Source organism: Benincasa hispida, chromosome 9 (genome assembly GCF_009727055.1).
Source record: "Benincasa hispida cultivar B227 chromosome 9, ASM972705v1, whole genome shotgun sequence".
Lineage (NCBI taxonomy): Eukaryota > Viridiplantae > Streptophyta > Magnoliopsida > Cucurbitales > Cucurbitaceae > Benincasa > Benincasa hispida.
This window is the reverse complement of record NC_052357.1, coordinates 64,859,083-64,879,007: the sequence shown is the minus strand read 5'-3', so window position 1 is coordinate 64,879,007 and position 19,925 is coordinate 64,859,083. Positions and strand designations below refer to the sequence as shown.

General features: G+C 36.9%; 1 protein-coding gene across 1 annotated transcript; it reads right to left on the bottom strand.

The window, feature by feature from the left end:
- Positions 1-3,011: 3,011 nt before the first annotated feature.
- LOC120087167 (UDP-glycosyltransferase 73B3-like) lies at positions 3,012-8,750 on the bottom strand. Its single transcript, XM_039044072.1, has 2 exons — positions 7,177-8,750; positions 3,012-5,157 (listed from the first exon to the last, which is right to left on the bottom strand). Exon 1 carries the CDS (start codon positions 8,737-8,739, stop codon positions 7,240-7,242), a length of 1,500 nt encoding a protein of 499 aa, XP_038900000.1. The 5' UTR covers positions 8,740-8,750; the 3' UTR covers positions 3,012-5,157; positions 7,177-7,239.
- Positions 8,751-19,925: the final 11,175 nt, after the last annotated feature.

The window sequence follows — 19,925 nt, the reverse complement described above, 5'->3', positions numbered from 1 at the left end:
CCTGTTAAAAAGTAATGTCACCTGTCATTAATAGTCTATTGAATTTTTATTGGTCTTTTAAACTCATATACTTACATGAGAATTGAATCAATCAGGAAAGCCTTGTTGATGCCTTATGTATAAATCATCTTGACTTTGAGCTTCATGTCGAATTAGTCTCAAATATTGCCTATAAGTAAGAGACGTGTCTCAATTTTAGATTTCACACTTTGAATCAAAATTATCAATTACAATAGAATGTTCAAAACTTATGTTGGATAAGATTTAATTTTCATGAAATTATTCAAGATGTACCAATGTGCACTACATTTCTCTTCTCTCGATAATGTCCTTACTCTTAGTGCTCCTAATGGTCGTGCATTTTGTCTTAACATCGAAAATTCACCACATATCTCATCCTCTAGAAGTCTATCATCATTTCTTTCATCTCTATTGAACCTTGTCTCAATTCCAGTTATGTAAAAAGAACAAAATTCCAACAATCCATTCATTATATATGCTTCTGCTATAGAACCCTCAGGACGTGCTTTGTTTCTTACATATTGTTTCAATGTCGTAAGTTTATTTCAATAGTACATCCAACTATAACTAACTGGACCTGCAACTTTTGTTTCATAGGGCAAATAGATTGCTAGGTGCACCATTACATAAAAAAATGTCGATGGAAATATTTTTTCTAACTTACAAAGTATGATTATAATATCTCTTTGTAATCGATCCAAATCCCCTATAGATATTTTTTTTTTTGCACATAGATCACAGAAAAATTTGCATAACTCAACGACAACAGTGGACACATCTTTTTTCAAATATGCTCGAACACTAATTGGAAGAAGCCTCTGAAGCAGAACATGTGAGTCGTGAGTTTTTACCCCCATAGCTTTCCAACTTTCTCACTCATACATCTTGATATATTGGATACAAACCCATCAGGAAATTTGACTGATTTGATTCACTTACAGAATGCAAACTTATCATTAGTAGTTAATGCGTATGCAATGTGTGGCTTTACAACTTTGTTTCCTACCTTTTGCAGGTGTAGTTCTTTCCATATATTTAGATTTTCCAGATCCAAACGAGCATTAGTTGTATCCTTATTCTTTCCCTCGATATTTAATAATGTGCCTACTGAATTATCACAAATATTCTTTTTAATATGCATAACATCCAACTTATGTCTCAATAAAAGTTTCGACCAATATGGAAGTTGGAAAAATATACTTTTTTTATTCCAATTTAAACTTCATTTTCGTTTTTTATCATGTTTATCTGGATATCTGCTAAGCATGGGAAAGTTTAACAAATTCATCTCTCGTAAGATATCTTCTCCATCCATGTCAACTGGAGGAGGTCTATGTTCCACTTTTCCATCAAATTGTTTACTTTTATGTCAACTGTGATTATCTGGAAGATAACGTTGATGCCCTATAAAATATTGTTTTCCTCTTAGCCTCCTTGATGATGTATCCTATTTACAAATAGAGCATGCTTGGTAACATTTGGTACTCCATCCAGATAAGTCACCATATGTAGGAAAGTCATTGATAGTCCACAATAAGCAAGCACGTAGTTGAAAGTATTCGCTAACACAATCGTAAGTGTGCACACCATCATTCCATAACTCCTTTAACTCTTCAATCAATGGCTGTAAGTAAATATCAATTTCTTTTCCAGGAGGTTTTGTATCGGGTATAAAAATAGAGACAATGAAATTTATCTCTTCCATGCATTTCCAAGGTGGCAAATTATAAGGAATGAGCACCACTAGCCACATACTATATGAAGTACTCTTATTCCCGAATGGATTGAATTCATCTGAAGCTAGTCCTAAATGAACATTTCGTGGGTCTAATGAAAACTCAGGAAACTCGCGATCAAAATGTTTCCACCCTTCAGCATCAGCTAGATGTCGCAACACTCCACTAGTTTCAACACGTTTATCTTTATACCACCTCATTTCAGGTGCAATATGCTTAGATGCAAACAATCGTTTCAATCTTAGTATTAAAGGAAAATGTCGTAAAATTTTATGTGGAATATTTTTACTTTTTTCAGATTCAACTTTGTACTGAGATTCACCACATACTGGACACTGTTCCAAATCAACAAATTCTTTCCAATATAGGATGCAATCGTATTTGCAAACATGAATATACTCATAACCAAGTTCTAAGTCACATAATTTTCTTTTAGCTTCATAAAATGTACTAGGTATAGATGCTCCAATGGGAAATGCTTCTTTTAACAATTCAAGTAACAAATCAAACGACTTGTTAGTCTAACCGCTAAGAACCTTAATATGCATCAACTTCACCAAGAACAACAATGACGAGAAATTTGTACAACTAGGGTACAACTGGTTGCATACTTCATTCATTAAGTCTTCAAATAAGCTTGAATTGTTATCTCTTTCTTGGGCATTGGTCTGCATCTCATCTTCATTTTCTTCTTCATTTACATCAACAATGGACACTGTAGATCATTTATAATATTCAAAATTTCATTTTCTTCATCTATGACATTCATCTCTGTCGTACTCAATCCATCATCATGTGCGATTGAGATGTGTGACTATCGTATCCCCTAGACAAGTCGACTGGGTCCCCTGATATACCCATTGATGATAAGATGGAGAAATTCCATTAATGAATAAATATCGTTCACCTCCATTTATTGACTCTCACCTAGCATTCATACATTTTCTGCATGGACATCTTGTTTTTCCTGACTTATTAACAATAAATTTTGCAACATCAAGGAATCGATATACTCCTTCTGCATACTCAGTTGATAATTTGTTCCTAATCTTAATCCATTCTTTATCCATTCTATGATCCACAACCAATCTATATTACAATAAACCATTAATAGACAAAAACTCAACTTCCAATTCCAACCAATTTATTTATACTTAACAAATGACTAACATCATTACAATCAACCATTTGTTTATGATAGTACTCAATACCAAGAATACTAAGAATATCAAGTAAATAAGTAAAAAAGAGTTACCTTTCCGGGTAGGGGGAAATTGGAGACGGCGACGAACGGTGAGAGAATAAACCAACGAGCGAGATGGGGAACTAACGGACAGCGGACCAATTGCCAGAGGAAACAAACGGACGACTAGGGAGCGACTGCCAGAGGAAACGAACTGACGGCCAGGGAACGAACAGACAACTACCAGAGGGAACGAGCAGACAGAAACCGCTACCAGAGGGGACGAATGGACAGTGAGAGGGGAAAAATGGCGGCAGACGGTGAGAGAGAGAATGATGGCGAGAGGAAAAAGAAGAAGAAGAATCGGGGATTTAAATCGCATTTTTCCCGACGGTTGTCTACAACTGTCGTGATATATGTAAGCAATCCCGATGGTCACTTCTAAACCGTCGACCAAACTTATCAAGCCCGATGGTTTTCTAACATGACCGTCGGCAGAAAATCACCAATTCCCAAAAGAAAAATTAGAATCCCCGACGGTTGACTGAACACTGTCGAGAATACAATAACGACTGACGGTTTCCTGATACCACCGTCGAAGGAACCTTCCCAAATTCCCAAAAAAATATTTTTATATTTCTTAGAAATCTCGACGATCGACTAAACACCGTTGGGAGTTCGACCTATCCCGACAGTTCCTACCTCACCAGATTCCTCAATTCCCATAAAAACTTTTAAATATTTATTTTAGAACTTAGAAAGAATCTCGACAGTTGCATGGAGTCATCGACCTTTATAATGAAAAGTCGACGCTTTCGCGCTGACCGTCGGGGGAGCTTAACAAATCACAATAGATTCTGCACACCGCACCTGACGGTCGAGTAGTAATCGTCGGGTTTAAACCAGAATGCCCAACGGTGTTTGCTTACCATCGGGAGAGATTAAAAAGCCCTAAAGTCTATTCGTGGACTGTCGGGAAAATTCCAAATCCCGACAATCTGTTCGTGGACCGTTGAGAGTAATTTTTTCCCGATCCCTTGTCTGGACCGTCGGGAGTGGTAGAAACTGCTGACGTTTTTTGGTCGTCGGGAATTACCAAAATTCTTGTAGTGTTACTCTTGAAGGAGGATCAAACTTAGGACAAGAAATCTAAAACCTCTCATTCTCTACAAATTTGAATGGCAATTCATCAACAATCAACTTCTTAGCACACGCTTCTCTACATGCTTGTTGATTAAAAAATATAGTCACAAAATTACTACCACATTTTCCATCATTAGAAGGTTGAAGAGTCAAAATAGCTTGTCCTTTTTCTTCCTCCTTATATAGATGCTTCTTACACTGATTTTTTTATGTGTTTCCATAATGTGCTAGTATCACAACAAAACTTTTTACCACAATAATTGCACGTGCATCTAATACTATTTTTTCCAACTTTGTGAAGTGATCCCATACAGTGGAGGTTGTCTTGGTGGATCTAGGCCTTTTCTTAGTAGGTAATGGTGGTTTACTTGAATTCCTAATTTCAATTGTGTTAACAACGACATAAGGACGAGCAGGACTAGGACTAATTTGACTAAGATGTCCACTACTGTTGTCCATAATTTATAAAAAAATTGAGAAACTATAGTCAAAGACTAAAAACAGAACAATCACCAAGTAAAGAAAAAAAAAACAAATCTAAGACCATTTATAGTTATTTAGTGTACACAATCAATAAACGAAGCAAGTAGATAAATCTAAAACAACCACCAACACAAGTAACAAAAAAAATCCACCAACAATCCAACACAAATTCTAAAAGAAATAAATAAAGCACACAAATACATTTTTATAAATCTTGAAACCTGTCACTAGAAATCTGAAAATTGGGAAGCAAGAAGTGGAGATCTGAATTTTTTTTCAAAAAAAGGCAAAGCTTAGAGATGAATCAGAGTACTAAAGAGGTCCAGGCCAATGTTTTCGAAAACATTGGTCAGAGTACAAACTACAAAATTGGAAATAAGAAGAGATGAAGACACCAAGATGGTACGAACTACGAAAACGAAGACAAAGACAATAATGTTACAATGGAGACGGCACGATGTTACAACAGCGACAAGGAAGGTACGGCGACAGCAAAGATGGAGACGAACAATTTGGAGTTATGAGGTTGAGCCGAAGCCGTGAGGGGCTGATTGTTTTGGAGGTCTCTGAAGTTTAACGTGAACTTGAAGCCTGAAGGAGAGGAGAAAGGAAGGTTAGGTTGGGTCAACTTGAAATTTTCAAAATTCCAACCTGAGACCCAACTCAGCCCGAAAATAAAATTTAAAAAAAAAATCCAACCCAACCCAAATTGTAATCTAACCCAACCCAACTCTTATAATTTGGGTTGGGTAATCCAAATTGTCGAATCATTTGAACACCCCTAGTTGGGACAAAGTTTTTGGATTGGTCACGAGAATTCTACTTTCCAATAGGTAAGGGATATTCCATGCCCTTACAGGTTAGTGGATTTTCTTTTAAATAATGATATTTCATTAAAATACATACTTAATTCAATTTTACAAATCAAAACTCATTAAATAATGCAATTATTTGTTTTATTAAATTTATTGATTGATTATTAATCAATATCTCACATATATTTAACTAGTTAATTAAGGTTAGTTAAATGAATTTGATACATTCATATCTCACGATTTATTAATTATTAATTATTTAATACTTCATTAATAATTAACACATCATATTTAAAAAAATATATATATATATAGTATTTTTTATTAACATATCATATTTTTGGGCAAATGACCTTTTTATTCCCCAAGTTTTGCAGAATAAGCGTGTTTGGTTTATGAGTTTTGGAGACATATTTTTTTAGTCCTTGAGAATAGATACATTTAGTCACTGAGTTTTGAAAATGTATCTTTTTCGTCCTCAAGATTTTAAGTATGGCTTTAAAAGATCCTTGAACCATTCTTTATTGTCACTATAATTATATGAAATTCTGAATTACAAAAATATGTCTAACAATTAATTTAGAGAGAGGAGGTAATCTTACAAAAAAAAAAGTAATTTTTAATTGAAAATAATAGTAAAAAAATAATGTAGGGACTTTTTAAACATATTTTTAAGAACTTAGAAACTAAAAAATGTATATTTTGAAAACTTAGGGACTAAATGAACCTATTCTAAAAACCTCGGGAACTAAAAAGGTAAGTTTTGAAAACTCAGGGATCAAATGCACATATTTTTCAAAACTTGAAGACTAAAAAGGTAATTTTTCCTATATTTTTATATAATTGTTGTAGGAGTATATCAGCATGCAACGGAAACAACAATGATCAATAAGCATTCTAGTTCATTAATTTTTACCATAAATAAAACATACTCATACAATAATAAGAGAGTTATTAATTTTTAATTAATTAATATTTATCAATACATGTAGGGACTATTTGGGACACCATAATGGAATGGTATTGTAGTATAATGTATTTCAAGATATCTAACTGAGTTCATTACTATCATGCATGCAATTTAAAACTCATTACTATCATGTATGCAATTTAAAACTAAATTAGTCAACCATTTAGACTATATATATATATATATATGTATATATATCCAAATAAATAGAAATTTCATGAAATAATCTTAAAGATTTCTAAAACAAAATTTAATTTGGGATCTGAATACGTTGATAAATTAAAAATAAATAAATAAAACATTTAAAACTAAAAACTACAAAACTCAAAAGTTATTTTTAAACATTCAAAACATCTAAAAAATGACATTGAATAGATGCGTAAATATTATCTCTATATGACACCCTCAAGATGTTATTGCCATGCGCCTCATATGTTCCTTGCATTTATCTAAAAAATTGTTAAAGAAAGGGTTATTTATAGTCAATAAATAATCTACTATTAGGGCAGGCTATGCAAACACATGCAATATGACTCGAATATTCTGAATATTCTGAACTGATAGGACCTAATTTAAAGTACTAAAGTTGAACATAACTTATTGAGTGTTTTGGCCTCGTTTTGGACCCATTTCGTTCCACCGTTTTCAACCTAACCTTCATTTCTAATGTTTTCATGTTTTACAATCCTATTTTTGTTTTGTTTTTAATTTTTCACGTATTCCAATACCTTTCAGATTCTCAATAATCTTGATTATATTCTCCAAACAACTGCAAATGTTATTTACTACCTAATTAATTAATCTATTAAAATTATATAAAATTACCATTCTTAATTTCATAAATGTTCTTATTTATTCGATTCCCGACGTGTTATTACTAAACCCCCCCTAGCGGGCTGAACCGAGTTCTTGAAGCAAATTCTTCAGAGTCGCGAACGACGAACCGCCGTCCTCCACCGCCTGCCGAGCAAGCATTCCCAACTCTCCGACCCTTTTTCTCGCCTTTTTCCCTCCTTCTCCGACCATCAATTCTTTCACACATGCACTGATTTTTTCCCGAGAAACAAACGGATTCCCATTTTCCACTCTCTCTATACCAATCCCAATCCCTAGCCCTTCCACCACATATTTCGCATTCAGCTTCTGCTCCGCCATCATGGGCCACGCCAGAATCGGCACCGCCGCCGCCAAACTCTCCATCACCGAATTCCACCCACAGTGGCTCAGAAATCCCCCGATCGCGCTGTGGAATAGCACCCCCGTTTGGTCCACAAACCTCCTCACAATCATTCCTTTTGACCCAATTTCTTTTGGTGCACACCAAGTGTTCGACCGAATGACCAGCGCAAATGGGCAACCGGATTCCTCCAATCCAAGTGCCACAGCCTCTAGCTGAGCGTCGGTCAGCACCGCCTGCGTTCCGAACGCCGCATATATCACCGGCGCTGCCGCCCCCGCCTCCGCCTTACGTGCGTCAAGCCAATTCATTAAGGAAATAGTGTCGTCTTCGTTGTGATGATTGTTGGTGTCTTTTGATGCGTTTGTTTGTTGTCCATAGAGAGAAGTTGGACCAATACACCAAGCTTTCGCCCCATTTGAGTAAAAGGACTCCAATAGCGGAATGTGGTCGATTTCAAGCTCGAGGAAGCTATTGACGATGACCCCCCAACTATGCAAGTCAGCTTCCTCTGCCTCCGCCATGAATTTGCTGAATGGGTTAATGTCAGTGTTCGGCGGTATATTGACTTCCGGGACATCGGCAGCGGTTACATGGAACGGCAAATTAGGCAAGAGTTGGTGGAGAAGATCAGAGATTGAGGAAGAAGAAGCTGTGTAATCTGTATTGGCCATAATGGTTTTGGTGATGAGCAATGACACAACACCAGTGGCATGGAAGGCTAATCTCGGAATGTCGAATCTTCTGCAAATTTCGAGGGTCCAACTGAGGAAGAAGTCGGTGACGACACATAAAGGGCGGTCGCCGGATTCTGCCATGGATTGGAGGAACTGTTGGAAAGGGGTTTGAAGGTGGGTAGTGGCAGTGAGGAAGGAGATGAAGAAATCCATTGAAGGGATTTTTGAGAGGTTTTGACAATGGGAAGCTTGGGAAAGGCCATCAATGGAAGGGAAATTGAGCTCAACAAGGGATATGAGGGGGAAACCTTGGATTTTGGAAGAGATGGATTTTGAATTTGATGGGATTGTGACAATGGTAACTTTTACTTGTTGATGAGAGAGAGCTTTTGAGAGACCTATCAATGGAAGAGTGTGGCTGTGAGCCATGAAAGGGAAGATGACAACATGGGAGCTTGTTGAAGAAGCCATTGATGGGTTTTTCTTTCTCAAGAGGAAGAGGAAGAGGACAATACAAATTCTTGCACCATTCATTTGAAAATATGTGGAATATATATACTTGTACAAGTATGCATGCAAAGGCTTGTGTTGTGTTGGGAACTTTTACGATATCAATTAAATAATACAAAAAAACATAAAAGAATTAACATACAGATATTCACTAATGATGTGTTAATTATGTCCATGGAGCAGACGGAGAACAATATTATTAAAGAGAATGTTTTCAGAATACACCAAAACCACCTCTAGGGTTAGAGAGTTTATATAGCGTCCATGTTTGGTTGTTTGAAACCTCAACAAATAAATTAAAGACATTCCAATAGGAATCATACATTTTTTTTAAGAGCAAACTTTGATTAATTGGGTAAGTTCAACAAAAATGGTTACAATTCGAGATGCATATGAATATTTTTCTACCACTAATATAGAAAATAGTTTGGGAAATTTGAATCGATTGCAATATTATCCCATGGAGGCTTCTTACGACCAAGTTTCATGCTGGTACCAACGAGAATGAATAGAGAGTGAGCGAGGACTAAGAACCATATTCAAGCATTGTTAAAGGTATGTTTGGAAGTGATTCTAAAATGATTAAAATCACTCACAAATGCTCTTAATCATTCCAAAGTCATTTTAATGATACGAATACTGTGTTTAAAAGTATAACATTAAACATTGAATTGATTTTGAGTTATTCAGATCCTATTTGGTAAACATTTCGTTTTTTATTTTTGGTTTTTGAAAATTAAACCTATAAATACCACTTCTACTTCCAAATTTCTTCTTTTGTTGTAAACTTTTTACCAACGGTCTAAAAAACCAAGTAAAAATTTGAAAAGAAAAAAATACAAATTTTTAGGCCTTGTTTGGTAACCATTTTATTTTTTTGTTTTTGTTTTTGAAAATCAAGCATATGAATACTACTTCCACCTCTAAATTTCTTCTTTTTTTTTCTTTTTTTTTTTTTTTTAAATTTGGCCAAGAATTCACTTGAGAAAGATGCAAATCATTGTAAGAAATATGGATGAATAGACTTAATTTTCAAAAACAAAAACAAAAACAAAAAATCGAATAGTTACCAAACGGGACCTTAAAATTTGTTCTTATTTTTGAAATTTGACTAAAAATTCAACCATTGTAATTATGGCCACCCAAATGAAAATTAGTGTAAGCATAATGAAATTTGAATGATAGATCAATTGTAATGAGTTTAAATCACAAACGTAATTAGATTGATTGTGATCGCATTTACTTAAAATTATAAATTTTGTCAAATTTACTATTATCGTTACCTCTACCTCTACCTTAGAAGGTCAAGCAATAACAGTAATGGTAATAGTAACAGTAAATATGTCAAAATTGATAATTTTTCAGTTGTAACAGTGACAATAATGGTATAACTATAACGGTAGTGGTAACGATATAACGTAATTCTCAGGTGCAATCGGATTGAATACTCTTTATTTATCAATTAGATTGCGTTATTTCATTACAGATTTGGATGTAGAGCCCATGTGTTAGTACAAATGCAGAACACTAGTAAACAACACAACAAATAATCAAATAGGGTCCACTTTTGTTATTCCCATTGATCTATCATGTTTTCACTGGATAAACGTGACCTAAGAAATATGCAAATTATTGCAAGAAATTGAGAGGAAATATACTTAATTTCAAGAATCAAAAACTAAAAAACAAAATAATTACCAAACATGGCGTAAATATGTGCTTCAAAGTGATTATAAACATAACAAAAGTTATTTTAATCATTTCACAATCACTCTCAAACATATAATAAGACTTTTTGCTATTTATGTATTCTACTTTTAAGATTGATAGTTTCGATTTCCACCATGGTTGAACTAAAAAAAAAGAATGCAGGTATAACTTTGGTTGACACTTTTAATTAAAATAAATAAATACATTTTATTTTGAAGGGAAAAAAAAACAGACCCTTGTAATAATTATCAAAATATTTGAAGACAAACACAAAGCTTTGGTTCTATAAAAAATTAAATATATATATATATACAAAGCGCTAAAAAACCCCACGATTAAAACGTGTTTTGGCATTCAAAATTTTTCCGAAGGCTTCACCTCCATTTGTCCAATCTCGAAGATTTGTCATTGTGCGCTGGAAAAAGAGAGGAACGCAAAGAGAGGAGGGAGGACTATCGGCACAATTATAAGTAAAAAAAAGCACATATTATCGACTTTTATCAAATTGTAATGAAAAGTGATATAATCGTAATAAAATCTTATTGATTGATCAATTGTAACGAATTTGAATATAAATGTAATTGATTGTTTTTATCGTATTTACTTAGAATTACAAATATACGATGACAATAACAATAACAATAACAGTAACAATAACAATAAAACAATAAATATGACAGATTCATAATTCTAATATTGTAATAATAACAATATTTGTAACAATAATGGTAATGATAATGATAAGTGGGTCCCACTTAAATTTCAAATGCAATCAGATTGAGCACCCTCAATTTCTCAATAAGATTACGTTATTTGATTACATAATTTGAAATTGGTACATTTCATTATGATTATGGAATACATGTAAATAACAAAAAACGCAATCAAATGGGACATATTTTCCAGATTACCATTGATTTATTATATTCATATGTGGGTAAACGTGGCCTTAATATAATAGATTGAGTACTCTCAATTCCTCAATCAGATTGCGTTATTCGATTATAGAATTTGAAGTGGGCACATTTCATTACAATTACGGAATACAGATAAATAATAATAAATGTAATCAAATGGGACCTACATTTCAGATTATCATCGATTTATTACATTTATAACTGGATAAACGTGGCCTCAATGTTAGAGGTTGAATTTTTTATAATTACATATTGAATAGAAAAAGATATTGTGGGGATTTAAATCTTCAATCTTGGAGAAATGAGCCAAAGTAATTAACAATGCTAAATTCTTGTCCACAAAAAAAGAAAAAGAAAAAAATGAGGTCTATAACAATAACTCAAATTTATTGTTGATACATGTTTGATCTATGTGTAATAGCATAGTTTTGAGACTGGTTAATTTTATCTCAAAAACAAAATAAAACTACGTTACCAACGGGGCGAGATGGGGTTGGGGATGCACTCCCCATCCCCGTCCTGTGGGATTTTATAATCCCTGTCCCCATCTCCGCCCCATTCCCCATTTTGGGGGGTCGGGATCGAGGTTGGAAAAACCCTGTTCAAGAATGGAGAATCTCATTTATATTTTTATTTTTAATTAATTATTTATTTAAAATCAATTAAATTTTGGTATTTATATTCAAATTTTTAAATATTCAATATAACAAAGTATTATTATTATTATTATTTTATTTAAATTAATAATTAAAAATATTTTAGATTTAATAAAAGGTTTAAGATAATTATATTATGAAATAAATTAAAAAATTAAAAAAAAAAGTTAAAAGAATTATATATCATTGTTATGATTATTAAAAGTTATTAAAAAAAACATTTGGGTTGGGGTCGAGGACGAGGCAGGGATATCGTCCTCGTCCGGTCCCCTGGTCGGGGACCCATTTTTTATTCTCAATTTGACCCCCATCCCCGGTCAAACAGAGGATTCCCCGCCTCGATCGAGACGGGGACCCGACCCCCCAAAGATTTTTGCCAACCTTATTGCCAACATTAATTTAGTTTTTGTTGGAGGAGAAATTTCGGACCAATCATGGATCACCACGTCATTTATTAAATTAACAACGAAATGCCAAAATCAACAAATTTGGGACCAGTTAAAAGTCGACATGGGTCCCAAATTGGAATTGAAGACAGATTCTGATGATGTCACGTGTTTCCATCACGAGCATTGGGTTGAGTAAAGTTAATTTCATCAAATTTAACGTTATAATTTGAGCGTTGGTCCAGTTACACCCAAATATGAGCTTAATTTGGGCCTAAAATGCCAAAATTGGCCCAAATCCAATTAATTTGGCTCAAAGGTCAAGCCCAAGTCCAATTAATTTGGCTCAAAGGTCAAGCCCAAGTCCAATTAATTGGGCCCAAAGACCAGGCTCAAACCCATGAGGCCTATCAGAAAGCTCTATAAATAGAAGAGCTCTTCTCATTCCAAGGGGCAGCAATTCTATATTTAGAGAGCTCAGAGAGAATTCATCCCTAAGCAGAAGACTCCCAAGACTCTTGAAGCTGTACTCCTAAAAAATAGAAGACCCTTGAAGACACAGACACTCTTCCAAGACTTCTACTTCAAAAACGTTCGGTGCTTTTCTTCTTCAAGTCAAGCACATTCACCCAACCGAGAGAGAATCAGAGGATCAAGTACTAGAGATCGAACCACATCGAATCAAATCAACCTCGACATCAACACCAACTCAAGTTCAACTCCATGAAACATGTTTCTCCGGAAGCCTTGTAGCAATATATCCCTTTTGACGATATGTTGCAAAAACACGTGGAATGCTATGTGGATGACCTTATGGTCAAAACCAGACGACGACAGGACCACTTGAAAGATCTAAGAACCGTGTTCGATTGCCTACGAAAGTACCAGTTAAAGATGAACCCCCTCAAATGCGCGTTTGGCGTAACTTCAAGAAAATTTCTAGGCTTCGTTGTGAGACATCAAGGGATAGAGATAGATCAATCGAAGATCGATGTCATCCAGAAGATGCAGAGACCAAGGAATCTACATGAGTTGAGAGTTTGCAAGGACGTCTGGCCTACATCCGGAGGTTTATTTCTAACCTAGCAGGGCAGTGTCAACCCTTTCAAAGACTCATGAGAAAGGGAGAGAAATTCGAATGGGATGAGGCCTGTCAGAATGCTTTCGATAGTAAGAGGTACCTGATCAGCCCTCATATCTTAAGAGCCCTAGTAGCGGGCAAGTCATTGATACATTGCAACACAAGAAAGATCGTTGGGGGCACTGTTGGCACAAGAATGATGAGAAAGGAAGAGAAATTTGAATGGGATGAGGCCTGTCAGAATGCTTTCGATAGTAAGAGGTACCTGATCAGCCCTCATATCTTAAGAGCCCTAGTAGCGGGCAAGTCATTAATACATTGCAACACAAGAAAGATCGTTGGGGGCACTGTTGGCACAAGAATGAGAGAAGGGAAAAGAACATGCTCTCTATTACTTAAGTAGGACCTAAACGGAGCCGAAATCAACTGTTCTTCTATTGAGAAGACGTGCCTTGCAATCTTCTTCGCCATAGATAAATTGAGGCACTACATGCAAGCCTTCACAGTCCACTTAATTACGAAAGTCGATCCCATCAACTACGTCCTGACCAGGCCAATCATCTCAGGGCATTTAGCCAAGTGGGCAATCATGCTTCAACAGTACAACATCGTTTATGTACCGCAAAGGGCAGTTAAAGGGCAGGCATTGGCCGACTTATTGGCAGATCATCCAGTTCCATCAGATTGGAAGTTGAGTGAAAACTTGCTCGACGATGAAGTTCTCTTCACAGAAACCTCAGGGTTGTGGGTCATGTTCTTTGACAGTGCGGCACGAAGAAATGGTACGGGGGTAAGTATCCTCCTCATTTCACCAGAAAAGCACATGTTGCCTTATAGCTTCGCATTTGTCGAGTTATGCTCGAACAACGTCGCCGAATATCAAGCCTTGATAATTAGTCTCCAAATGGCCTTAAAGATTGGGGTAGTTTGTATAGAGATCTTTGGTGACTCAAAGTTGATAATCAATAAACTCTTATACCAGTACGAGGTGAAGCATGACGACTTGAAACCTTACTTCACTTACGCTCGCCAGTTGATGGAAAAGTTCGAAAGCGTGATATTGGAACATGTCCCCGGGATGGAGAATAAGAAAGCGAATGTCTGGCAAACCTAGCTACTGCCTTAACAGTCCTGGATAATGTGCCCCTTAATATATCGCTTTTTTAGAGATGGGTCGTACCTCCGGTCAGGACTGCATGTGAGGAAATGAATGCGATATCAGTCTATCTAACCGACAGAAAGACGGACGGCAGCCCATCATAGATTACCCTGTCTCTTATACACATCTAGATGTGTATAAGAGACAGTTGTACCTCCGGTCAGGACTGCATGTGAGGAAATGAATGTGATATCAATCTACTTGACCGACGAGGAAGACTAGCGGCAGCCCATCATAGATTACCTTGAGCATGGAAGGCTCCCAGACGACCCCCGCCGTAAAATCGAGGTTTGACCGCGCATTTTACTCAAAGGGGTCCTATACCATCAATGCCTTGAAGGACTTTTCCTTCGATGCCTCAGTAAAGAGGAATCGACAAAGACTTTGGAGGAAAAACATTTAGCCATATGCGGCGCGCATCAAGCTAGACCAAAGCTACAATTCCAGCTGAAAAGAATGGGTTACTATTGGTCGGGGATGATTCAGGACTCAATGGAATACATAAAGAAGTGCGAAGCCTGTCAATATCACGCAAATTTCATTCATTAACCGTCCGAGCCTTTGCATCCGACCATAGCCTCGTGGCCTTTCTAAGCATGGGGGCTTGATCTGGTCGGCCCTATAACACCTAAGCCATCAGCAAGGCACTCCTATATCCTCGCAACCACTGACTACTTTTCAAGATGGGCTAAGGCTGTCTCTCTAAGGGAAGTTAAGAAAGAAAATGTGGTCCGCACTCATATCATTTACCAGTACGGTATTCCCCATCAGATCGTGACGGATAATGGGAGACAATTCTCTAATAGCCTGATGGATAAGTTGTATGAAAAATTCAAATTCAAGCAGTACAAGTCATCCATGTATAACGTCACAGCAAACAGGTTAGCAGAGGAATTTAACAAGACATTGTGCAACCTGCTGAAAAAAATTGTTTCCAAGTCGAAGAGAGATTGGCAGGAGAAGATCGGTAGAGCGTTGTGGGCTTATCGCACCACTCACCGTACCCCTACAAAAGTCACCCCATACTCTCTCGTTTATGGGGTAGAAATTCCATCACTAAGAATGACAGTGCAAGAAGGGCTGACTATAGAGGGCAATGCCAAGCTGCGACTCCAAAAGTTGGAAGCACTGGATGAAAAACGATTAGAAGCTCAACAAGCGTTGGAATGTTACCAAGCTTGAATGTCTAAAGCCTTCGATAAACATGTAAAGCCCCGATCCTTTCAAGTTGGTAATCTAGTGCTCGTCGTAAGAAGACCAATTATCACAACAAGACATACGGGGAATAAGTTTACACCTAAATGGGATGGGCCCTACGTCGTCAAAGAAAACTATATAAATGGAGCATACAAGATAGTTGATCAGGATAGGCTACGAATCGACCCAATCAACGACAAGTTTCTCAAGAAGTTTTATGCTTAACAAATGTAAAGAAAAAAAATCTTTGTACGAACTACGTTATGACTTAATCCCCGTCATTATAAGGGGTACGTAGGCAACTTAAGGAGATTTAAGTTCAGTCACATGATCGTTTATATATATATATATATATATATATATATATATATATATATACATGTACATAAGTCCAATAAAAAAATAGATAAATAAACAAATAAGAGAAGCATAAATTTAAAGAAGGCTACAAAGCACAGGAGACATCACTGAGGGAATAACAAAAAAAAAAACTACAATAGTCGAATCTATCTTCAATACTGGTCTACAAAATCATGACGCAGCTTCGCTTCATCTCCAAACTAATGACGCGGCTTCATTTCATCTTCAAACTCGTGGCATGGCTTCGTTTCATCTCCAAACTGACGACGCGACTTTGCTCCATCTTCAAAGTCGTGGTGCGGTTTCATTTCCTCTCCAAAATATTGGTATAACTTCAACTCTTCTCCAAAATTTGTGTAGCTTCGCTTCCTCTCCAAAAATGTGGGTGTGGTTTCACCTCATATGCGAGATCGAGTTTGGTTTGTCTAGCTCTACCTCATATGTGAGGACGACTCTAGTTCATCCGGCTCCACCTCATATACGAGGACAACTCCGGTCCGTCTGGCTTCGCCTTGTACGCGAGATCGACTCTAACCAACCTATCTCCAAACGTTGCTCCTTACTTGTCTGAGTTAATTAAAAGGAAAATGATAACTGAAACTGATTATACTTATCCACGTTTCGAAAGCACTCATCTACAAGTTTTCTAAGAGATGGGAGGTTGGGCCACAAATGTCGGAAATGGCTCGGAATATCTCATAGGTTTCTTTCTCCAGACTGAGGACCTTCTCGAAAGGAGTACGCATGATCTTCTTGTGCATAGTCTCCCACATGGTTGAGGCCACGTGGCGTCAAATGTCAGAAACCACAATGGCAGCAAATAACTCAGAAACCTCGGGAACGGCTAGGGGTGCTGCCCTATTTACTCGCCTCGGGAGCTCACGATCACTTGGACTTGCCAAGACCCTCGACGCTTCTCTGGGTTAGAGAACCCTTCCTGCCACAGACACCAAGTGGAAACTAGTTTCCTTGGCTACAGGATCTGAAGCCTCGATGTTCCCGACGACCACCACCTCCTTGATATGAGAGATGTCACCAATGTTGGGTTTTATGTCCTAAAAACTCGCAGTCTGTAAAATGATAAACATTTTCTATAATCAATAAACGTCTTATTGATTTTATAAATTATATGAAAGTCTAAATCTAATAAACTAAGACCCACGACTATTGTATGAGTACTTGAACTTTATGTGGAGACATAAGAATGGATCAGGTTCGAGTAAATAGTCAAAATGATCTATGGTACATGAATAAGGTTGGGTACCTTATTCTGATAACACCATTGGATGCGGCCTTCTCTGTAGTTGTTACAAAGAGTTGTAAAGTGCTACATACGATGTGGTCCTAATTCGTACATGTTATGACATGAGGAGTGGGGGCGTTCTATGCAATGATTTGCATAAGATCGGACCAAGAAATAAGTCATTCTTACTTTATAATGTTGTTTACTATATAAGACTGACTATTTCACCTAGATTGTTGGGATCGGTGTCCTAATTCTCCCGGAATCTCGTTGTTTTGTAAAGATACACATTGTTCAATGAATAAAATAAGTGTTATTTAATTCTGGAATTTACTCATATCCAATAAACAAAGCTCCTTAGTTATCTTATGTGAACTTAAGCATGTATATATGATATACAAGTGGATCATGCCTTAAGTGATAACCTAAATCGGTCTGTAGTATAAGGATTAAGGTGGGATACCTGATCCTGGTGACACTTCGGATACAACCCGCTTTGTAGAGGTTTGCAAGTGTTGTAAACTACTACAGATGGTAGATCCTAACCATTCGTATGGAGACGTGGAGCGGGAGTGTCCTATACAAAGAGTTTGTAACGACTCAACCCCCTAGGACTTAAGCTAGGTCGTTACTAAATACATGCATGCATGGAACTTAAAACAACACTCTGTTATGGTGAAATAAATGCTAATCAAATAAGGTAATTTCAAAAGACTTTCATTAAATTCAAATATCAAAACGACAGTAAGGTACCCATAAATCATAAAGGATAATAAATAAGTCTGAAAAACGGTTCTTAATAGTAAGTTTTAAACATCAAAACTAAAAGTTAAGAAAAACATGAAAAGAACTCTAAATCTCATGAGCGAAAGCATAAAACTGGTTCCAGTGGCTCGATCACGGATTCCGCTTGTCAATCACCAACGCATCTCTACCTTTACCTGAAACAACAACATGAGAAAGGATGAGTATAAAATACTCAGTAAGTAATCTCACTACTGGGGTCAGGCCAACGCATCCCTCATGTCAGCAAGGCATACATAAACATCAAACTATCAATATATTCTCAATAAATCATAATTATCATTGTCTGGCACTAGGGCGGTTCCAGTAGTAAGATTACTTACCTCGATACTAGATTCAGATGTGATCCAAGCGGCAGTCTTCAATAATCAATCTTTGAATTCAATTCCCCAACGAAGCTTGAGCAACAACCACCCTCAATATTTCAATCTTCAAATTCTTCCTTCAATCAGACCATGCTTCCAACTTTTAATCCTTTTCTCCCGTAAAATTCGCCATCTCCCACTTGCCTAGTCGTGTACGCGATCGGTGTTTTCTTCGTTTGTTTGCCTCATACCAAGTCCGAATAAAGCCCACCCTCTGGATTCTCACACCGAGAATACCAAGGTAGCCTTGTTGGTGGTGTCATACTCAACTCGACACTGTCGAGGTTTTCTGGAGGCCGTTCGTGGTGCTTTGGAAGAGTCCATTCGTGTTGCAGAGGATTTCGTGACCGAGGAGATCGTTGAAAACGAGCGCGAAGTGTTCGTGCGGTGTTTGTGCTATGTTGTGGTCGTGTAGATCGAGCGCTCGTGGTTACTGTTGTTCAATCAGAGTCGCGCAACAGAGCGTGAAGACATATTCTCATATGTGCATAGAGTTTGATCTCTGTTTATTGAGTTTATTCTTGCTGTAATTTCTCTGTATAATCATATAACCGTGTGTTTGAAGTCGACTGTAAATATATGTTCATTCATGATTGTAATTTGGAATAGTCTTGTTCCGCTGCTCATGGAAATCTCGTTTCCGATTTTCTTCAATTAGCTAGAACTATCCACAAGGTACTATTGGGAAACCATGAACCGACCCGTTATCCTTCCACCGATGAAAGCGGGAGAGACGCTGCTCTGTGAAACCAGCCTCATGCAGTTCCCTCAATCTCTAGTGGCAATGTACCCTGGGCCTTCGCCCAAAGCACATGATCTAGGTAACTCGATCTTAATCTTAAGCTAACTATGAACTCCTATTTATTCGGAATTACCCTTAGATTTTCATAGATGAGGGTTGGCTCAACAACACTAGCTCAATAAGACTCCCATTTCAGAGGTAAGACCTAATAGATAGCTGAGGACATAGGGTGCAAGATGGAGTTCACGCCTACTCGATTTAGGGATAGGAGAAAGGTTGTTCTCTCAAGTACTAAATCCAGGTCTTGAACAAGGGGCCTCACCCTCTCACTGGCTTGAAAGAGTTTGGTTTAGTGATTGGATCACAAACTAGTTGTTCATTAGAGGACCAGTGGGAACTTAAGAAATAAGACGTAATCTCGGGGGTAAACCAGATATTTGATCCAGCCGTTATTATGAACAACCTGTAAAGGGTCGACTTGTGGTTAAATCATGTGGACATAATATATCTACAGTGAGGGGAGTGCAACTATGGGCTTTAGTGTATTGACCTATTAGTTAGCAAATGGGGATTAATTTGGTCTAATGAGT